At 35.9% G+C, this 16,553-nt stretch overlaps 1 protein-coding gene across 1 annotated transcript in view; it reads right to left on the bottom strand.

Annotated features, from left to right (window-relative positions):
* Positions 1-2,564, bottom strand: part of LOC149409267 (ionotropic receptor coreceptor Ir8a-like) — a 45,383-nt gene extending 42,819 nt beyond the window's left edge. The window contains exon 1 of the mRNA XM_089649978.1: positions 2,451-2,564. Within this exon, the coding sequence (XP_089506104.1) occupies positions 2,451-2,561 (111 nt within the window). The 5' untranslated portion in view covers positions 2,562-2,564. The remainder of the gene's footprint in view (positions 1-2,450) is intronic.
* Positions 2,565-16,553: the final 13,989 nt, after the last annotated feature.

Genomic DNA, 16,553 nt, shown 5'->3' with positions numbered 1-16,553 from the left:
TTACCTCCGCTAGTTTGACGATCAGGTCGATACAGTTATTTACCTCCGCTAGTTTGACGATCAGGTCGATACAGTTATTTACCTCCGCTAGTTTGACGATCAGGTCGATACAGTTATTTACCTCCGCTAATTTGACGATCAGGTCGATACAGTTATTTACCTCCGCTAGTTTGACGATCAGGTCGATACAGTTATTTACCTCCGCTAGTTTGACGATCAGGTCGATACAGTTATTTACCTCCGCTAGTTTGCGGTCAGGTCGATACAGTTATTTACCTCCGCTAGTTTGACGATCAGGTCGATACAGTTATTTACCTCCGCTAGTTTGACGATCAGGTCGATACAGTTATTTACCTCCGCTAGTTTGACGATCAGGTCGATACAGTTATTTACCTCCGCTAGTTTGCGGTCAGGTCGATACAGTTATTTACCTCCGCTAGTTTGACGATCAGGTCGATACAGTTATTTACCTCCGCTAGTTTGCGGTCAGGTCGATACAGTTATTTACCTCCGCTAGTTTGACGATCAGGTCGATACAGTTATTTACCTCCGCTAGTTTGACGATCAGGTCGATACAGTTATTTACCTCCGCTAGTTTGCGGTCAGGTCGATACAGTTATTTACCTCCGCTAGTTTGACGATCAGGTCGATACAGTTATTTACCTCCGCTAGTTTGCGGTCAGGTCGATACAGTTATTTACCTCCGCTAGTTTGACGATCAGGTCGATACAGTTATTTACCTCCGCTAGTTTGACGATCAGGTCGATACAGTTATTTACCTCCGCTAGTTTGCGGTCAGGTCGATACAGTTATTTACCTCCGCTAGTTTGACGATCAGGTCGATACAGTTATTTACCTCCGCTAGTTTGACGATCAGGTCGATACAGTTATTTACCTCCGCTAGTTTGACGATCAGGTCGATACAGTTATTTACCTCCGCTAGTTTGACGATCAGGTCGATACAGTTATTTACCTCCGCTAGTTTGACGATCAGGTCGATACAGTTATTTACCTCCGCTAGTTTGACGATCAGGTCGATACAGTTATTTACCTCCGCTAGTTTGACGATCAGGTCGATACAGTTATTTACCTCCGCTAGTTTGACGATCAGGTCGATACAGTTATTTACCTCCGCTAGTTTGACGATCAGGTCGATACAGTTATTTACCTCCGCTAGTTTGACGATCAGGTCGATACAGTTATTTACCTCCGCTAGTTTGACGATCAGGTCGATACAGTTATTTACCTCCGCTAGTTTGACGATCAGGTCGATACAGTTATTTACCTCCGCTAGTTTGACGATCAGGTCGATACAGTTATTTACCTCCGCTAGTTTGACGATCAGGTCGATACAGTTATTTACCTCCGCTAGTTTGACGATCAGGTCGATACAGTTATTTACCTCCGCTAGTTTGACGATGTGGTCGATACAGTTATTTACCTCCGCTAGTTTGACGATCAGGTCGATACAGTTATTTACCTCCGCTAGTTTGACGATCAGGTCGATACAGTTATTTACCTCCGCTAGTTTGACGATCAGGTCGATACAGTTATTTACCTCCGCTAGTTTGACGATCAGGTCGATACAGTTATTTACCTCCGCTAGTTTGACGATCAGGTCGATACAGTTATTTACCGCCGCTAGTTTGACGATCAGGTCGATACAGTTATTTACCTCCGCTAGTTTGCGGTCAGGTCGATACAGTTATTTACCTCCGCTAGTTTGACGATCAGGTCGATACAGTTATTTACCTCCGCTAGTTTGACGATCAGGTCGATACAGTTATTTACCTCCGCTAGTTTGACGATCAGGTCGATACAGTTATTTACCTCCGCTAGTTTGACGATCAGGTCGATACAGTTATTTACCTCCGCTAGTTTGCGGTCAGGTCGATACAGTTATTTACCTCCGCTAGTTTGACGATCAGGTCGATACAGTTATTTACCTCCGCTAGTTTGACGATCAGGTCGATACAGTTATTTACCTCCGCTAGTTTGACGATCAGGTCGATACAGTTATTTACCTCCGCTAGTTTGACGATCAGGTCGATACAGTTATTTACCTCTTTTTTTTTCGGTCAGGTCGATACAGTTATTTACCTCCGCTAGTTTGACGATCAGGTCGATACAGTTATTTACCTCCGCTAGTTTGACGATCAGGTCGATACAGTTATTTACCTCCGCTAGTTTGACGATCAGGTCGATACAGTTATTTACCTCCGCTAGTTTGCGGTCAGGTCGATACAGTTATTTACCTCCGCTAGTTTGACGATCAGGTCGATACAGTTATTTACCTCCGCTAGTTTGACGATCAGGTCGATACAGTTATTTACCTCCGCTAGTTTGACGATCAGGTCGATACAGTTATTTACCTCCGCTAGTTTGACGATCAGGTCGATACAGTTATTTACCTCCGCTAGTTTGACGATCAGGTCGATACAGTTATTTACCTCCGCTAGTTTGACGATCAGGTCGATACAGTATCCTTCGAAAACTGGCTCTCCCTTCTCGTCCAGAATCGGTTTCCCGTTCTCGTCTAGTTTGACGTATGTCCACGGCATTGCCTGTGAAATATAATAATGTTAAAACTCGCAAAGAACGGTACGAGAACGGGTCGTTCGACGAGTCCATTCAAGACCCACGTTAACTCCTTTCTCTCCTCAAAAGACCTTCCACACAGCGTCCCCAAAGATGACATAGGCCCTGAGGGAAATTATTTATTAATAAAAATCCTCAAGACCTCTTGAATGGAGAAAATATTAAAATATTTAAAAAAATTGTGTTAAGTTAGTTACCGGTGCAGTCCCGACACTCAGGAACCTTCTGGGTGAAGTGATGTTAGCACGAGGGAGGGGTTTCATCTTTTCACCGGTGAACCACCTCGCCGCGGTGGTCATACCACGACTGCCACCGACCGATACCATCTGTTCCGCCTTGAAGTAAAGTCCTTGCCTGGAAACAACACTACCTAATGAGTGAACGCTATCTTTGTTAAATTGGCAATGGACTTTGACAAACAAAGATGTAAAAAAAATATGTAGATCACTTAGGATATTTTAAATTAATTTATTACGATGCACGTAACGTACGTTATATTCTACGCATAATATGAATGAATCCAAAAAAACTATCATCGGATGTGAATATATTCCACCAAATTCTAATATAATAATGTATAAAAATCATTGTGAAGATATCGAGCTACTCAATTCTAACCACCCTAATCACAATATTATAATTTTCGGTGATTATAACCTACCTAATTGTAAATTTAATGATTTGGATTACTTACCATTAACGGCGTGCGAGAGAGAAATCTTAGACATGTCGAACTATTTAGGTCTATTTCAATGTAACAATGTGCCGAATTGTAGTAATCGGACACTTGATTTAATTTTCTCTACTGATGAGGATATAAAAGTCTATGAGTCAGCCGAATCCTTTGACCCAATTGATAATTACCACCCTCCACTTACAATCCTAGTACCTATTACAATAGATTGTGACCCCCTAATTAAAAATTGTAGTCGTAATTTCATTAATGCTAATTACCAGGACATTAATCATGCACTTAACAAAGTAAATTGGTCTGTTCTCAAGGAAGGTGATCTCAACTATAGCGTAGAACTATTTTACTCTCAACTGAATAGTATCATTTCCGACACAATTCCTCTAATTCATCATAAAGTACGAAAGTATCCGATATGGTTCAGCAAAGAATTAATTCAGTTAATTGTTATTAAAAAAGAAACACATAAAAAATATAAAGAACACAGAACAATTCCCAACTATATGGCTTTCAACAATATTAGAAGAGATTGCAAAAGAATGACAAAAAGATGTTATAAAAATTACATTAATTCGGTTGAGAACACGATACTTCATGATGTAAAATACTTTTGGAAATACACAAAATCAATGAAAAACAATGATGCTGGTATTTCTGGTAATATACATTACAGACAAAATAGCTCCAGTAAAATGTATGAAATTGTTAACATGTTTGCTGATTACTTTAAGGACCTGTGTGAACCTGATATTCCAGATGACTTAATTCCTTACTTCAATTCGGATATAAATTTACACTTATCGCAAATACACATTGATATTGAAGACATTATAGTCTGTATTAAATCACTTAAACCTAAAACAAGCTCGGGACCTGATAAGATTCCTTCCATCTTACTTAAGAATTGTGTCCAAAGTTTATCTGTTCCGCTTAATATACTGTTCAACAAGTCACTCTCCACAGGACACTTTCCACAAATATGGAAACTTAGCTACCTAACTCCTATATTTAAAAGTGGTGATAAATCCTTTGTTGAAAATTATCGGCCTATCTGTATTCAATCGTCTATACCTAAACTTTTTGAGAAATTGATTCAGCTTATTTGTAAACTCTTGTATCGCAACTTGTCAACACGGCTTTATCTCCGGCAGATCAACTTTGACTAACCTAACAAAATTTTATTTCCAATGCACTTGCCAACAAACAACAAGTTTATTCTATATATACCGACTTCAGTAAGGCGTTTGATAAGGTCTGTCATAAAATCCTCATTAATAAACTTTTGAAACTCGGAATTAATGGAAACCTTTTATCTTGGTTTAAGAGTTACTTACTTAGGCGTCAGTTAACTGTCTGTATTTCTGTTCGAAGCTACCAGTGGCGTACCCCAGGGTTCGCATCTTGGTCCTATACTTTTTAATTTATTCATTAACGACGTAACAAATATATTCATCCGTGTTCTCATTCTAATGTTCGCTGATGATATGAAGATATATAGAATTATTGACAATATAGAGGACTGTCTAACACTTCAATCTAATATTATTAGTTTTAACGATTGGTGTCTTAAAAACAAATTAACACTTAATGTAAAAAAATGTCAACTCATGAGATTCCACAGAAAAAAAAAACCCATTGTTGTTCACCTACTTTCTCAATAATCACACCTTATTATCTGTTGATGAAATAAGAGACCTTGGTATAACCTTTGACACTAAAGTAACATTCATTAAACATATTAATAATATAACCAGTAAAGCAATGCAAATGTTAGGATTTGTCTTACGGATTTCAAAGGATTTTAAAAATTTAAAATTTGTCAAATTACTTTACACTTCACTTGTTAGAAGCCAACTAGAATTTAACACCACCATTTGGAGTCCTTACTACAGTGTACATGAGAATTCCCTTGAGCGAGTCCAACATAAATTTTTACGTTATATTAATTTTAAATTGGGAATATTCATCGAAAACATTTATTACCCCTCTCTGTTACAATTATTGGGACTCGATACATTAAAAGAAAGAAGAATTTGTTTTGACCTATTTTATTTATTTAAAATCGTTACCAACCTGTTGAACTCCCCTGAACTTCTTTCGTCAATATGTTTCCGTGTACCTAGTCGATCAGTTCGTTTCAAATTACCCTATCATTGCAACAATACAGGATCTAACGCTGAACTCAATTCCATAATGAATCGCCTACATGTACTTGGTAATAAATATGTTTTGGATGAATCTATAAACATTGCTAGTTTATCCTCATACAAACACCACTTAATTAAAACTGTATGTCAGCGCTTCTCTGATTGAATATAACCAAATACAGTTTTAAAGTATTAGTTTATCCGGGATTTATTGTAAATTAATTGTTTATATATTTATCTATACATATTAATGTATTGTATTTATAATAACCATTTCTATTGTTCTCTTTTATGTATTTTATATTTATATTATTTTTATCTTGTATATTCTGTATTTATAATAAGTAAAACAATTTTTATTCTTTTGTAAAAGCCGCTATAATCGGCGTTAATAAATAAAAATAAAAAAGAATAGTTTTGTCCGTACAAAAATTAATTTTTTTAAGAATGGCGTACATATACAATATCGTATCGATGATTCGGTTTGACAAGATACGGCCGGTGATTTTGGCGGGATGATGGGCCGGTTGAAAGAGATTCATTGACCTCTCCAGACGGCATGAATTCATTTGACCGTCAACATATTCCTACCCACCGTTTCCGACGTTTTTCCTTGCCATAACTTTCTCTACTGTCCTTACATAAAAAGGCACGAGGTAAATTATTTTCATCGGGGCCTCTTAATGTCCATAATGTAAGAATTAAAAAGCTGAAGAATGCGACAAAAAAACCTTTCCGAATTGATTTGCGAGTCTAAATTTAAACATAATAAATTAATTTTGCAATGCACCCTACATCTTTGTAAAAGGGGACTGCGGGAGACCTTTTCTACTTTTTTGAAGTCACATAGTGTTATATAATAGATGGAAAAATTAAAATTGCGAACATACTTTTTCATGTCACTGTAAAGCATCTTGTCTTCTTTCCCCGGTCTTGCTAAAAGTGTCATGAATTTTCTTCGCCTTGTCAAAGTTTCTGATTTTGCCTTCGAATGGTTGCCGCTGCAATCCGGTTTCGCCAAGAAGTCCTGCAGATTGGCAGCCAGTCCAACTTCCACGATCTTGCGAAGTATTTTTTCCATTATTATGGAGTTCATCTGGAAAGGATTATTATTTTATTTTTCAATTAGTTGTCTTTTATATATTTTAGTGGTTGTATCTATGTCGTATACGACGATGAATGAATGTGAACAAGGCGAGGAGCGTGTCAATATAACCTGCCCGGGAATATTCGAGATTGGCAGCGAGAACAAGTCGACATTTGCGCAGCATCTTAATAGATAAATATAGGTATAGGTAGTTACAAAGGGCTCAACTGCTTACTGTACAGTACACATGCAAAGAGCTTCTAAGAGCATTGCAGCCTGCTTCACACAAGATTTATCAAATAAATAAATAATAAATAAATAAATCAAGATTTATCTCTACCAACCACGGTGTCGAACATCTCACTGGAGAACCAGTAAGTTCCATGATCTTCACTACCAGCTGACCACAACATCACTGGGCACAGATTAACATCCGGGATGTGACCTAGCCGAAGTGATCAACATCCCATGTGATGCATACAACAATACTTACGGTTTACCTAACCTAACCTAATATAATATTAAAACCAATAAATTAATAAACGGACGATTTTTTAATCCTCAAGATGCTGAGTTGGCAGCCAGTCTGGCTGCTGACTCAGCTCTTTCTCGCACACCGATGACATAATGTCTAATTTATGTACTCCTCAAGATGCTGATAAGGTAGCCAGCCTGGCTGCTGACTCAGCTCTGTCTCCCACACCGATGATATAATGCCTGAAGTGTTTCTAATCACCGAAATTTTAACGTTCCTTATAGGTAGTTACAAAGGGCTCAACTGCTTACTGTACAGTACACATGCAAAGAGCTTCTAAGAGCATTGCAGCCTGCTTCACACGCAATACCATATTGCTGACGCAGCGATTCGGCATCTTAACTCTGAATTTAGTAAGATGCGTGGTTATTGTCTGGTTAATCAGTTTGAAAAAATCACTTGGCAATTATCGTCCAGTTCATTAGTTTGAAAGACTCACCTGTTTGTTGTTCAGTTCATCAGTTTGAATATTTCACTTGACAATTATTGTCCAGTTTATCAGTTTGAAAGACTCACCTGGTTATTGTCCAGTTCATCGACACAAGGCATATCGAGGCCCTGCAACCAGCAGTTGGTTTCTGGGACTAAACTAATAATTGTGGTGTTGTCCTTCAACACAGATATGTCCAGGGTGGCTGCCGTCAGGTCTGTACTAGCCAATATCCAGCGATCTGGTAAGGTCAACATCTTTGTACGATCCATCTATAAAAAAATCAATTACGACATATTTTTTTATCTTTCCGTGTAGTAAAGTCACCTCGGCTTGTTTTCGTCTTGTTTCCATATGGTTTGTCTTTCCGTTAGGATTCTAGATGGAATAAAAAAAAACAACCGTTAAAAAAAGGTTTTGTACCAAAATATTTTTTTTTGAATGCCCATCTCCTGCACGACCCCACTGAGAGCCAGCCTAGAATCTCACTGTCTCGTAAACTCTGGTCCACCATCAATAGGGTTAGGTCCTCCCATAGACGCACTGCCCATATGATGAATACAAACACGATGATGGTGTGGCCTTAAACAGTTGGCTCGTTACCATTTATTCACAACTCCTGAGGACCTAGACTGTCTCACTGACTTAAATATTCCCCCCTGACCCCTAAACAAGTTATTGTTACGATGATTGATTTTTGTGGTAATAAGCCGACAGTCATATATGCCCTGACAATAGATAGTACAAGGCTGTCCGAAACGTTGGCTAAAATAGTAGGAAGCGTTACAAGGCGCTTCAGCAACCACATGTTTTCTAAAGATTGCGAACTTCAGTAGTTCCTGCCAAATTCACGAGGCTAGCAGTCCACAATAGATTGATGATACCAACCCTGGTGCATGGCAGAGGGGCAAACTGGCAGGGGAAGGTTGAACGTTGACCCAAACCTGTATTAATGAGCAAACTGAGATCCCTTAGGCGTATGAGTAAAGCCAAGTGTGTGATGTAATATTATTATATAGTAACCATTTTGTAGGTGTCCTTCAGGTACTGCGTGGTTCCAATGATGACGAAGTAATTGGGAATGGGTCGCATCTTCCTGAGTTGCTCCACCCTGCTGGAGACGTCAAACAGAGCAAGTATTCTCAGCACGCTAGAGCCAAGGATGTTATACAGCGCGTGCTCCATTACTGGAAGGAAACTAACTTGTTGAATATTTTATTTTTCATAGTACACACATTTCACATAAATTGAACATTCATTATCTCATTGCTTACATTTCTTACTGCAGATACCCTTCTCATTTCAGCTCAGATCAATTTTCTCATTACAAATTAACTTTTTTTTGTTTTTATTATAGCGACTATTTATACATTTTACATACAAAATATGATATTGAATATATGTAGGTATATTAAATTGTATTTCTCAGTCATCTTCACTAGGGTGACCTGTGCTGAGGCGGACTAAAGTTATTCATTTCTGTTTCATTACTTTTCTATTTCGTTTTTAATGTTTTTTTCATTGATCTCTCTCTTTCAACCAGATTTTTATTATTGATTTATAATCTTCCAAATGTTCTATTCGCTTTATATCAGGGGGAAGGATTAATTTCTTTGTCCGAATGCGGTTTTATGAATATTGGAATATTTTTATGTCATTGTGATTTGGATTTGTGGACATTGTGAATACCGCGTATTCATCACACTAGGAATAACTATTTATTACACGTTTTCAATTCAAACAAATCCACTATCCATATTATTAGTTATCGTTAGAAAACTACTAGGTAGACACTTTATTTTAATTTTTTAATTATATATTATTTTTTTATTTCTGTTCAGTATTGAAACAGTTTTGGATAATATCTACTATTTTTCCCATCATATACCTACTATCCATTTTTTTCCTTAAAAACAGCCTTACCAACACTTGAAAAGAAGATGATTTGTTTCATTGTAAATTGTCGCAAGTACAACATTCGAATTCATGTCGTGTAGCAAGAAGGTGAAATCGTAGTGTCCTCGTCGTATTATTCACATGCTTTGTGCTCTGTTTGCAAATAACAAAATTATATTAAAGATTATCTCGTTTTGGAGGAAATTTCACCCCGTGAACAGTGCAAGTTCGTCAAGAGCCCTATTGCCGGGATTCTTGTGAAGTCAAGGTAGGTTGTTCCTTCATTCCACTTTCCCCGTGATTTTTCAAAACCAATTGAATGAGCTTTACATTGTCTTTTTATTGTGGATTTGATTTACAGTTCATTTACGTGTAATAGAATACGTTACAGTTTCTAAAATAGATTTTTTTTCTCACTTATGAAATCTATACTCGTGTGTATATTTTTTGCCACTCTCATTTGGAATATGAAATAGTTGGATGGAGTTCGGCAGGATCAAATCATACAAAACGACTAAATGTAACTTAGAAATGTTTCATAAAGATCTTCACATTAAAGGTCCCATTAGGAGGTCAGCAACAAAAATATTTAACCTCCAGCGTTTTTGGGTCATATATGACCGAGCGTCCATATTTTATAAAAAAAAATCAATTTTACTGAAATGTGTAATTTTTTTGACTTTCGAAAGAGAAAAATAAATTCTTTGCAGTTTGCCTCAAATACTGGTTACCAGGATTCATAAAAACTTATGAAAAGCCAAAATGATTAATTCACATTTCGCGTCGCTATTGTAACAAACCAATTATTTGTTTTTATTTTTTTAATATACGAACGAGATATAAGTTAAGTAACAGTTTTCTTGCGAATTCCCCAAAACAACGAATGTGTTTTCTTACAAATTCCCCCAAAACAGTGAATGTATTTTCTTACAAATTCCTCCAAAACCACCAATTTGTTTTTTTTATAAATTTCTCCCAAACAACGAATGTGTTTTTTTACAAATTGCCCTAAAACAACGAAAGTATTTTAGAAATATCGAGTTTTTCAATTTTTCTATTCCATATAACCATCGGAACCGCAGAACTGAAAACCCTCCACCCAAAACCTAGTTAACCTCAGCACCTGGTAAGGAGGACTAAGAAAACCTTCTATACATCCATTGCAATATTATCAGCCATTTCAAAGCTTTTAGTTATATTCAAAAGTCCCCATTATTAATATAAGTACTGCAGACATTCAATAAATTTCAAATAATTATAGTATGGTTCACAAATTTACACAAAAACTATTTATCATATCTACAAAACAAGTAAATTTTACTAAAATATACAAAACACACGGTTTAAAATCAAAGATATTTTACAAATACCCTAAACAAATTCAACGTTCGATGAAAACATTTCAAGTAAATTGCTACTAAAATATACTTAAAAAAGACATTTAAAATATCTAAATTTGAAGCAAAGCTTAACGCTAAATAGTGATTTTCGATTAATCTTTATAACGAATTGATTTACATTATGAAAACCAAAGAATATGCTTTGGATAAACTGAAGCCTTTCCTATTGTTTCCTTTGAGTAGAATTCAAATAAAAAAATTATTTACTCAATATAAAATATAAAAATGTATTTATTCAATAGAAGTGTATCAACCCATAAATGAAAGAACTTTAAAAAAATACTTTATTATGGCTAAGATTATCTGTGGCAGTTTTGCGTGATTAACTTTTTTGTTTTCTTATAAAATGGTTCACAAAATAAATAAAAACTACTTTTGCGCTCAAAATCGAGCTTTTCTTGACTTCATTTGCGAAGCAATTTTTCTCCTTCTACTTCGTTGGCGTTCAGAAGGATTCGGGCGAGATCGACAGCCGCCACACCCCGTAGATGCAAATCAGTTAAAAAAATCATTTTTTTCATTCCACTCTCTTTCTCAAAGATGAGCACCGCGTCGGTGGCATTCTTGTTCGCCAGCAGTTGCAACAGTCCCTCCAGGATAGGCAGAGCTTCGCCCAGCTCCGAGTTGACCATGGGTATGTCCGCATTGTCCAACATCTCGACCATGTCGGCCCAAGGGGACCAGGTCAGGTCCAGTACCAGAGAAGTGCCCTGGGATATGGTGGAGCAAACTAAAAACTTAACAAGTATTAGTAAAGAATGGATGATCAACTTCAATTTTTTATTTTTTTATTTTTTTTTATTGTTGATACATTTTTTTTTACAATATTTCATATTTCAATTTAGTAATGTTGGCCTCACTGGGTTGTTTACCCGTGCTGAGGCCCCCATTTTATAATTTAAGAATTTATACATTTAAAAAAAATAAAAGAAAAGAAAAACAACATTAAAATAAAGATAAATTTAAAATAAAAAATAAAGATTAAAAATTAAAATATAATTATAACACTAAAAGAAAAATATCAAAAGAGAGTGTAAATCGGCATTTATAATGATATATGTGTTTGTGCGTGTTGCGTGTTTTATATATTTTTTTTGTGTTGCGTGTATATGTTTAATTCTTTTATGTTATAGTATTTTGGTAATAATGTCTTTTTGTTCTTTAATCCATTTTTTTATTTTGTGTTTGAATTTATTTTTATTTTCCTCAATTTTTGTTTCAAGTGGAAGACTGTTGAATGCTTTAATAGCCTGGTATTTATGGTGTCTTTGTCCAAAGGTAGTGTTTACCGTCGGAGTTTTTATGTTTTCTTTGTACGCTTATCTGACCGGTCTATTAGTGATATTTTGTGTTTGTTGGGGTTTGTTTTTTTGGTCGAAAATGTAGTTTAGTAGTGTTTTAACATATAATTGGCGTATATCAAGTACGTCACAGCTTTTAAATATTTGGTCTGTGTCGGTTAGTTTATGTTTTTTGAGTATTACCTTTAATATCGTTTTCTGTGCGATTTCTATTTGAGCGATAGCTGCGTTTGTTGCTCCTCCCCAAGCAATTATTCCATATTCTATTATTGATTGGCATAGTGCATAATATATTGTTTTCAATTGTTTTATTTTATATATGTTTCTTATGTTTAGGAAAATGTGTATTGTTCTGAGGAGTCTATTTGTGATTTGTTTGATGTGATGTGTCCATCTAAGATTATGGTCAATTAGGATTCCTAGATACTTTATTTGTTCTGTTTTTTCTAGAGGGGGGCAATCGCAGATGTTGGTGTTTATGCATTCGTGTATTTTTATGGTGTTTGTATTGTTTTTTGGTTGTCCTGTCTTAGTTATGCTGTACGTTGTGAATTTTGTTTTCGATATTTTTAGTGTGAGTGTATTTGAGTCCAACCATTTTTTCACTTGCGTGATTCCTAGATTCGCTATGTTGTAAACTTTATTCCAATCCTTAGATTTAAATAATAAAACTGTGTCGTCTGCGTAACTAATTATTTCTCCATCTATTTCCATGCTGCAAAGTTCATTTATGTAAATTATGAAAAGAACGGGCCCTAGAATCAATACCGGTTAACTTCCCAAAAACTAAAGAAAACTTAAGAAAACTTGAGATAACTTATGAAAACCTAATATAATACAGTATAAAAACTTATGATATCGCAATAAGTTAAGAAAACTAAGAATTTTTGGAAAAAAAAATTTGGAATGTCGGTTAGGGTAACGCTAAACGTGGTTCTCCGCGTTTAGTGATTTAGCAGGGGTGTCCGGGTTCATCGGGTGAGGTGTGTTTAGTGATTTAGCAGGGGTGCCCGGGTTCATCGGGTGAGGTGTGTTTAGGATGCGCCTGCCCACCAGATCGGGAGAGGCTGGTGTGAGGAGACCCTTTGACCTCTCCATCTGGTCTCTCGACCGATCGCATTTCGCCGCGGGATATATTCATTCGTCCGTCACTCCGACACACTGATATCTAGATTCCTACCACCCCTCAAACCTTTTTCCTTCCCAGAACACCCTCTCCTTCATTTCCTTAAAAATACCCATCTCACAGCATCCCAAGGATGACTATATGGTGTTGATGTAAAAAAAAAACTAAATAAATGAAAACTTAAAAAAAGTAAATGAAACAGAAAATTTAAGAATATTAAAGAAAAGTTAATAAAGAAAACTTAAGAACAGTTTTAAATATCAGAAGAACTAAGAAAAATACCCATTCAAACTTTACCTATTATTTTCTTTTGTGTCGCTGTTCTGTTTTATTCCCGGTATTTCTTTGCTCCAATAACAGCGTTCAAGAATTTTAAATAAACTCATTAACGCACCTAACCTGACCAAATTTAAACTAACCCAACCTTACCTCGCCTAACCTAATCTTACTTATTATCATGTTCTGTTTAATCTAGTTGACCTTAGTTCATCTTGTAGTGTACAAAGTGAACCGGTGAAACCACACCATATAGAGAGAAATAAAAAAATCATTTCGATTTTTTTTAAACTTTTTTTTTGACGAATTTGTTGAAACTCGACGCACTCTAGTGGAAAATCCGTTCACAGTTGATATTGACTTCATGAGAACGGGTCGTTTCTTCGATTCGATTTTCTGTAGGTACCTACATAAATCGGCTCGCATGTGTAACAAACTAATTTATTCTCTTTCCTATAATCCAGGCCTCTTCAAGACCCATATTATTAAATGCGTTACTACAGACCCTACCCAATCCCGCCTCACAACTCTGCCCAACCTAGTGGCGATATAAAAAATATAAAATTATCTGCATGCGACCATTGTACCAATTTTCAATCTATATAATGTGATAATAAGTTTAAAAATAATTCACCAAAGTTTGGTAATTAAACATAACTTGATCGACTGCCGTAATATAATACCATATAATGAATACGAACCAAATTCATTTTTAGATAACGAATTTTATAAAATATATTATGATAAAACTATACAAACAGACCGAACGATTAGTCATAATAGACCCGATATAGTTTTACATGAAAAAAATAAAAAAAAATAACTTATATCATTGATGTCGCTATTCCAAATTCCTGTAATATTCAAAAAACTGTTTCTGAAAAAATAAGAAAATACACAGATTTAGGAAATGAGATATAAAAATATAAGCAATTGTTATTTCGGCTACTGGCATTATACTTAGCTCTCTCATTCAAAATTTAGGCGTATTAGATCTATCAAAAACATTATACGAGGCATATCCAGAAAGTAAGTGTACTGAGGCTCTCACGACCGAATGAATTATATTTTCAATATATTGGCTACACTTACGTGTAGTCTGACTCTTCCCCTCCACAACGAGACCTGTTCAAGGTCAGTACGTTGAGAAGTGTCAACGCGACAACACGTTTCGTGAAAAATGTCAATCCCATCTCCCGCCAAATGCGAAATACGCGGCGTCATCCGTTATCTCGTTTAGAAGGAAAAACCTCCGTTTGAGGTTTATAATGAGGTTAAAACTGCATATGGTGATAAAGCTATGAATTGTACGAGTGTGTACAAGTGGTATCGCGAGTTTAAAAACGGTTCTCACCTCTTCACCCTCCACCAAAAAGTTCAAAACCACAATTTCAGCCAAGAAAATCGTGGCATCCGTATTTTGGGACTGTCAAGGCATAATTTTGATTGAATATCTGCCTCAAGTGGAGACCATCAACTCTGCAAGATACTGTGAGACCCTAAAAAAATTGCGGAAGGCGATTCATAACCAGAGGAGAGGCATGCTGACAAAGGGAGTCAGCCTGCTGCACGACAATGCCAGACCACACACGGCCAACGCCACGAAGGAACTGCTTGCTTCGTTTAAATGGGATATCCTGAACCACCCCGCGCATTCCCTTAACCTAGCACCTTCAGATTATTATCTCTTTACCTCCCTGAAGCTGTACATGGGTGGGAAAAGGTTTTTAACCGACGAGGAGGTAAAGGAGGAGGTGGAAAAGTGGACGAAGGTGTTGGCGGGAAACTACTTCGAGGAAGGCATCAAAAAGATGATCCCCCGCTTCACCACCTGCATTGAGAGGAATGGCGACTATGTCGAAAAATAGCTTACATAATATGTACTACGGTAACCATGTAATTTTTTTGTTTCAATAAAAAGATTTGTAACCTACAAAAATTCAGTACACTTACTTTCTGGATACGCCTCGTATATAAAAATGCAAAAATCATTCATTTTAAATACATGTAGGATTACGAAAGATTTTTTAAATATTTATGTTGAGGGATCAGTAGGATTTATAGGCCCTGTTAGGAGTTCTACCGAGCCGAACCCTCTGATATGAAAATATCTGGAGTCGTTCAATTATTTTCCCATTTGATATCTGGTGAGTTGACGTGTTGTTCTTGTATTGTTTTGTATTTATTTTGCTTATATAATTCACTTGCATAATGTTGATTGACTAGATGATCATTTGAGGAAAAGTATGTGGAAGGGTTTAGTTTCTATGGGGAAGATTTAACCCGGACATAAAGCCGGAAAATTATATATCGAAAAAAAATGATACAATAAAACATATGCGGAAACTTTAACTAGCCAACTAGAAATGGGTCCTGTTTTAGAGCAGTAAAATTGACAAATTTATTTCATATCATAATGTGATATTACATTGTTTCATTATAGAAAATATTATTTTATAGAAGGAAAAAAGGGATAAGATTGAATTCCTGTTAGAAGCTTTAGTTAAATATACAATTTTGTAATTAATATTAAAAAAATAATATCTTAACACTATATGGTCGGGCATTTTACCGCCAAATCGGGGGCGAAGCGCGGGTGTTTTTTTAAATTTTAGCGCCAAAATTAGACTTTCCGCAAAATATTCATATCTTATGATCTATTTTCGAAACTTTCAGTGTTTTACTTTAAAATAATGTCTCTATTTATTTACTTAGCAATGTATGTGTAATTCTTTTTAATCAACAAAAACTTTCCACTTTCTTGAGAATCATAGAAAAAACAGTATTTCACAATCGAAATAACATATCGAAATTTATTCATACAAAATTACAAGATTATTTAGAAATTTTCAAAACATATAAAAAAAACTATAACCTAATAGTGCTTCAATGTATGGTAGCGTTCGAAACACTTTTCTTTATGCAGGGGCACATTGCAAAACTTGCACATGTACCGCATTTCACTGCGTAGTTTGTGAGCGGAACATACGCGACAGCGATTTTTTTTTTGTTTCAAACTCATTGTATTGACAGCTAGATAGATCGGGTACCGCCGACAATAGAAAA

The sequence above is a fragment of the Hesperophylax consimilis genome, unplaced genomic scaffold (assembly GCF_061612785.1).
Source record: "Hesperophylax consimilis isolate HC1 unplaced genomic scaffold, BYU_Hcon_1.0 scaffold_32, whole genome shotgun sequence".
Taxonomy (NCBI): Eukaryota; Metazoa; Arthropoda; class Insecta; order Trichoptera; family Limnephilidae; genus Hesperophylax; species Hesperophylax consimilis.
This window is presented reverse-complemented; position numbering and strand designations above follow the sequence as displayed.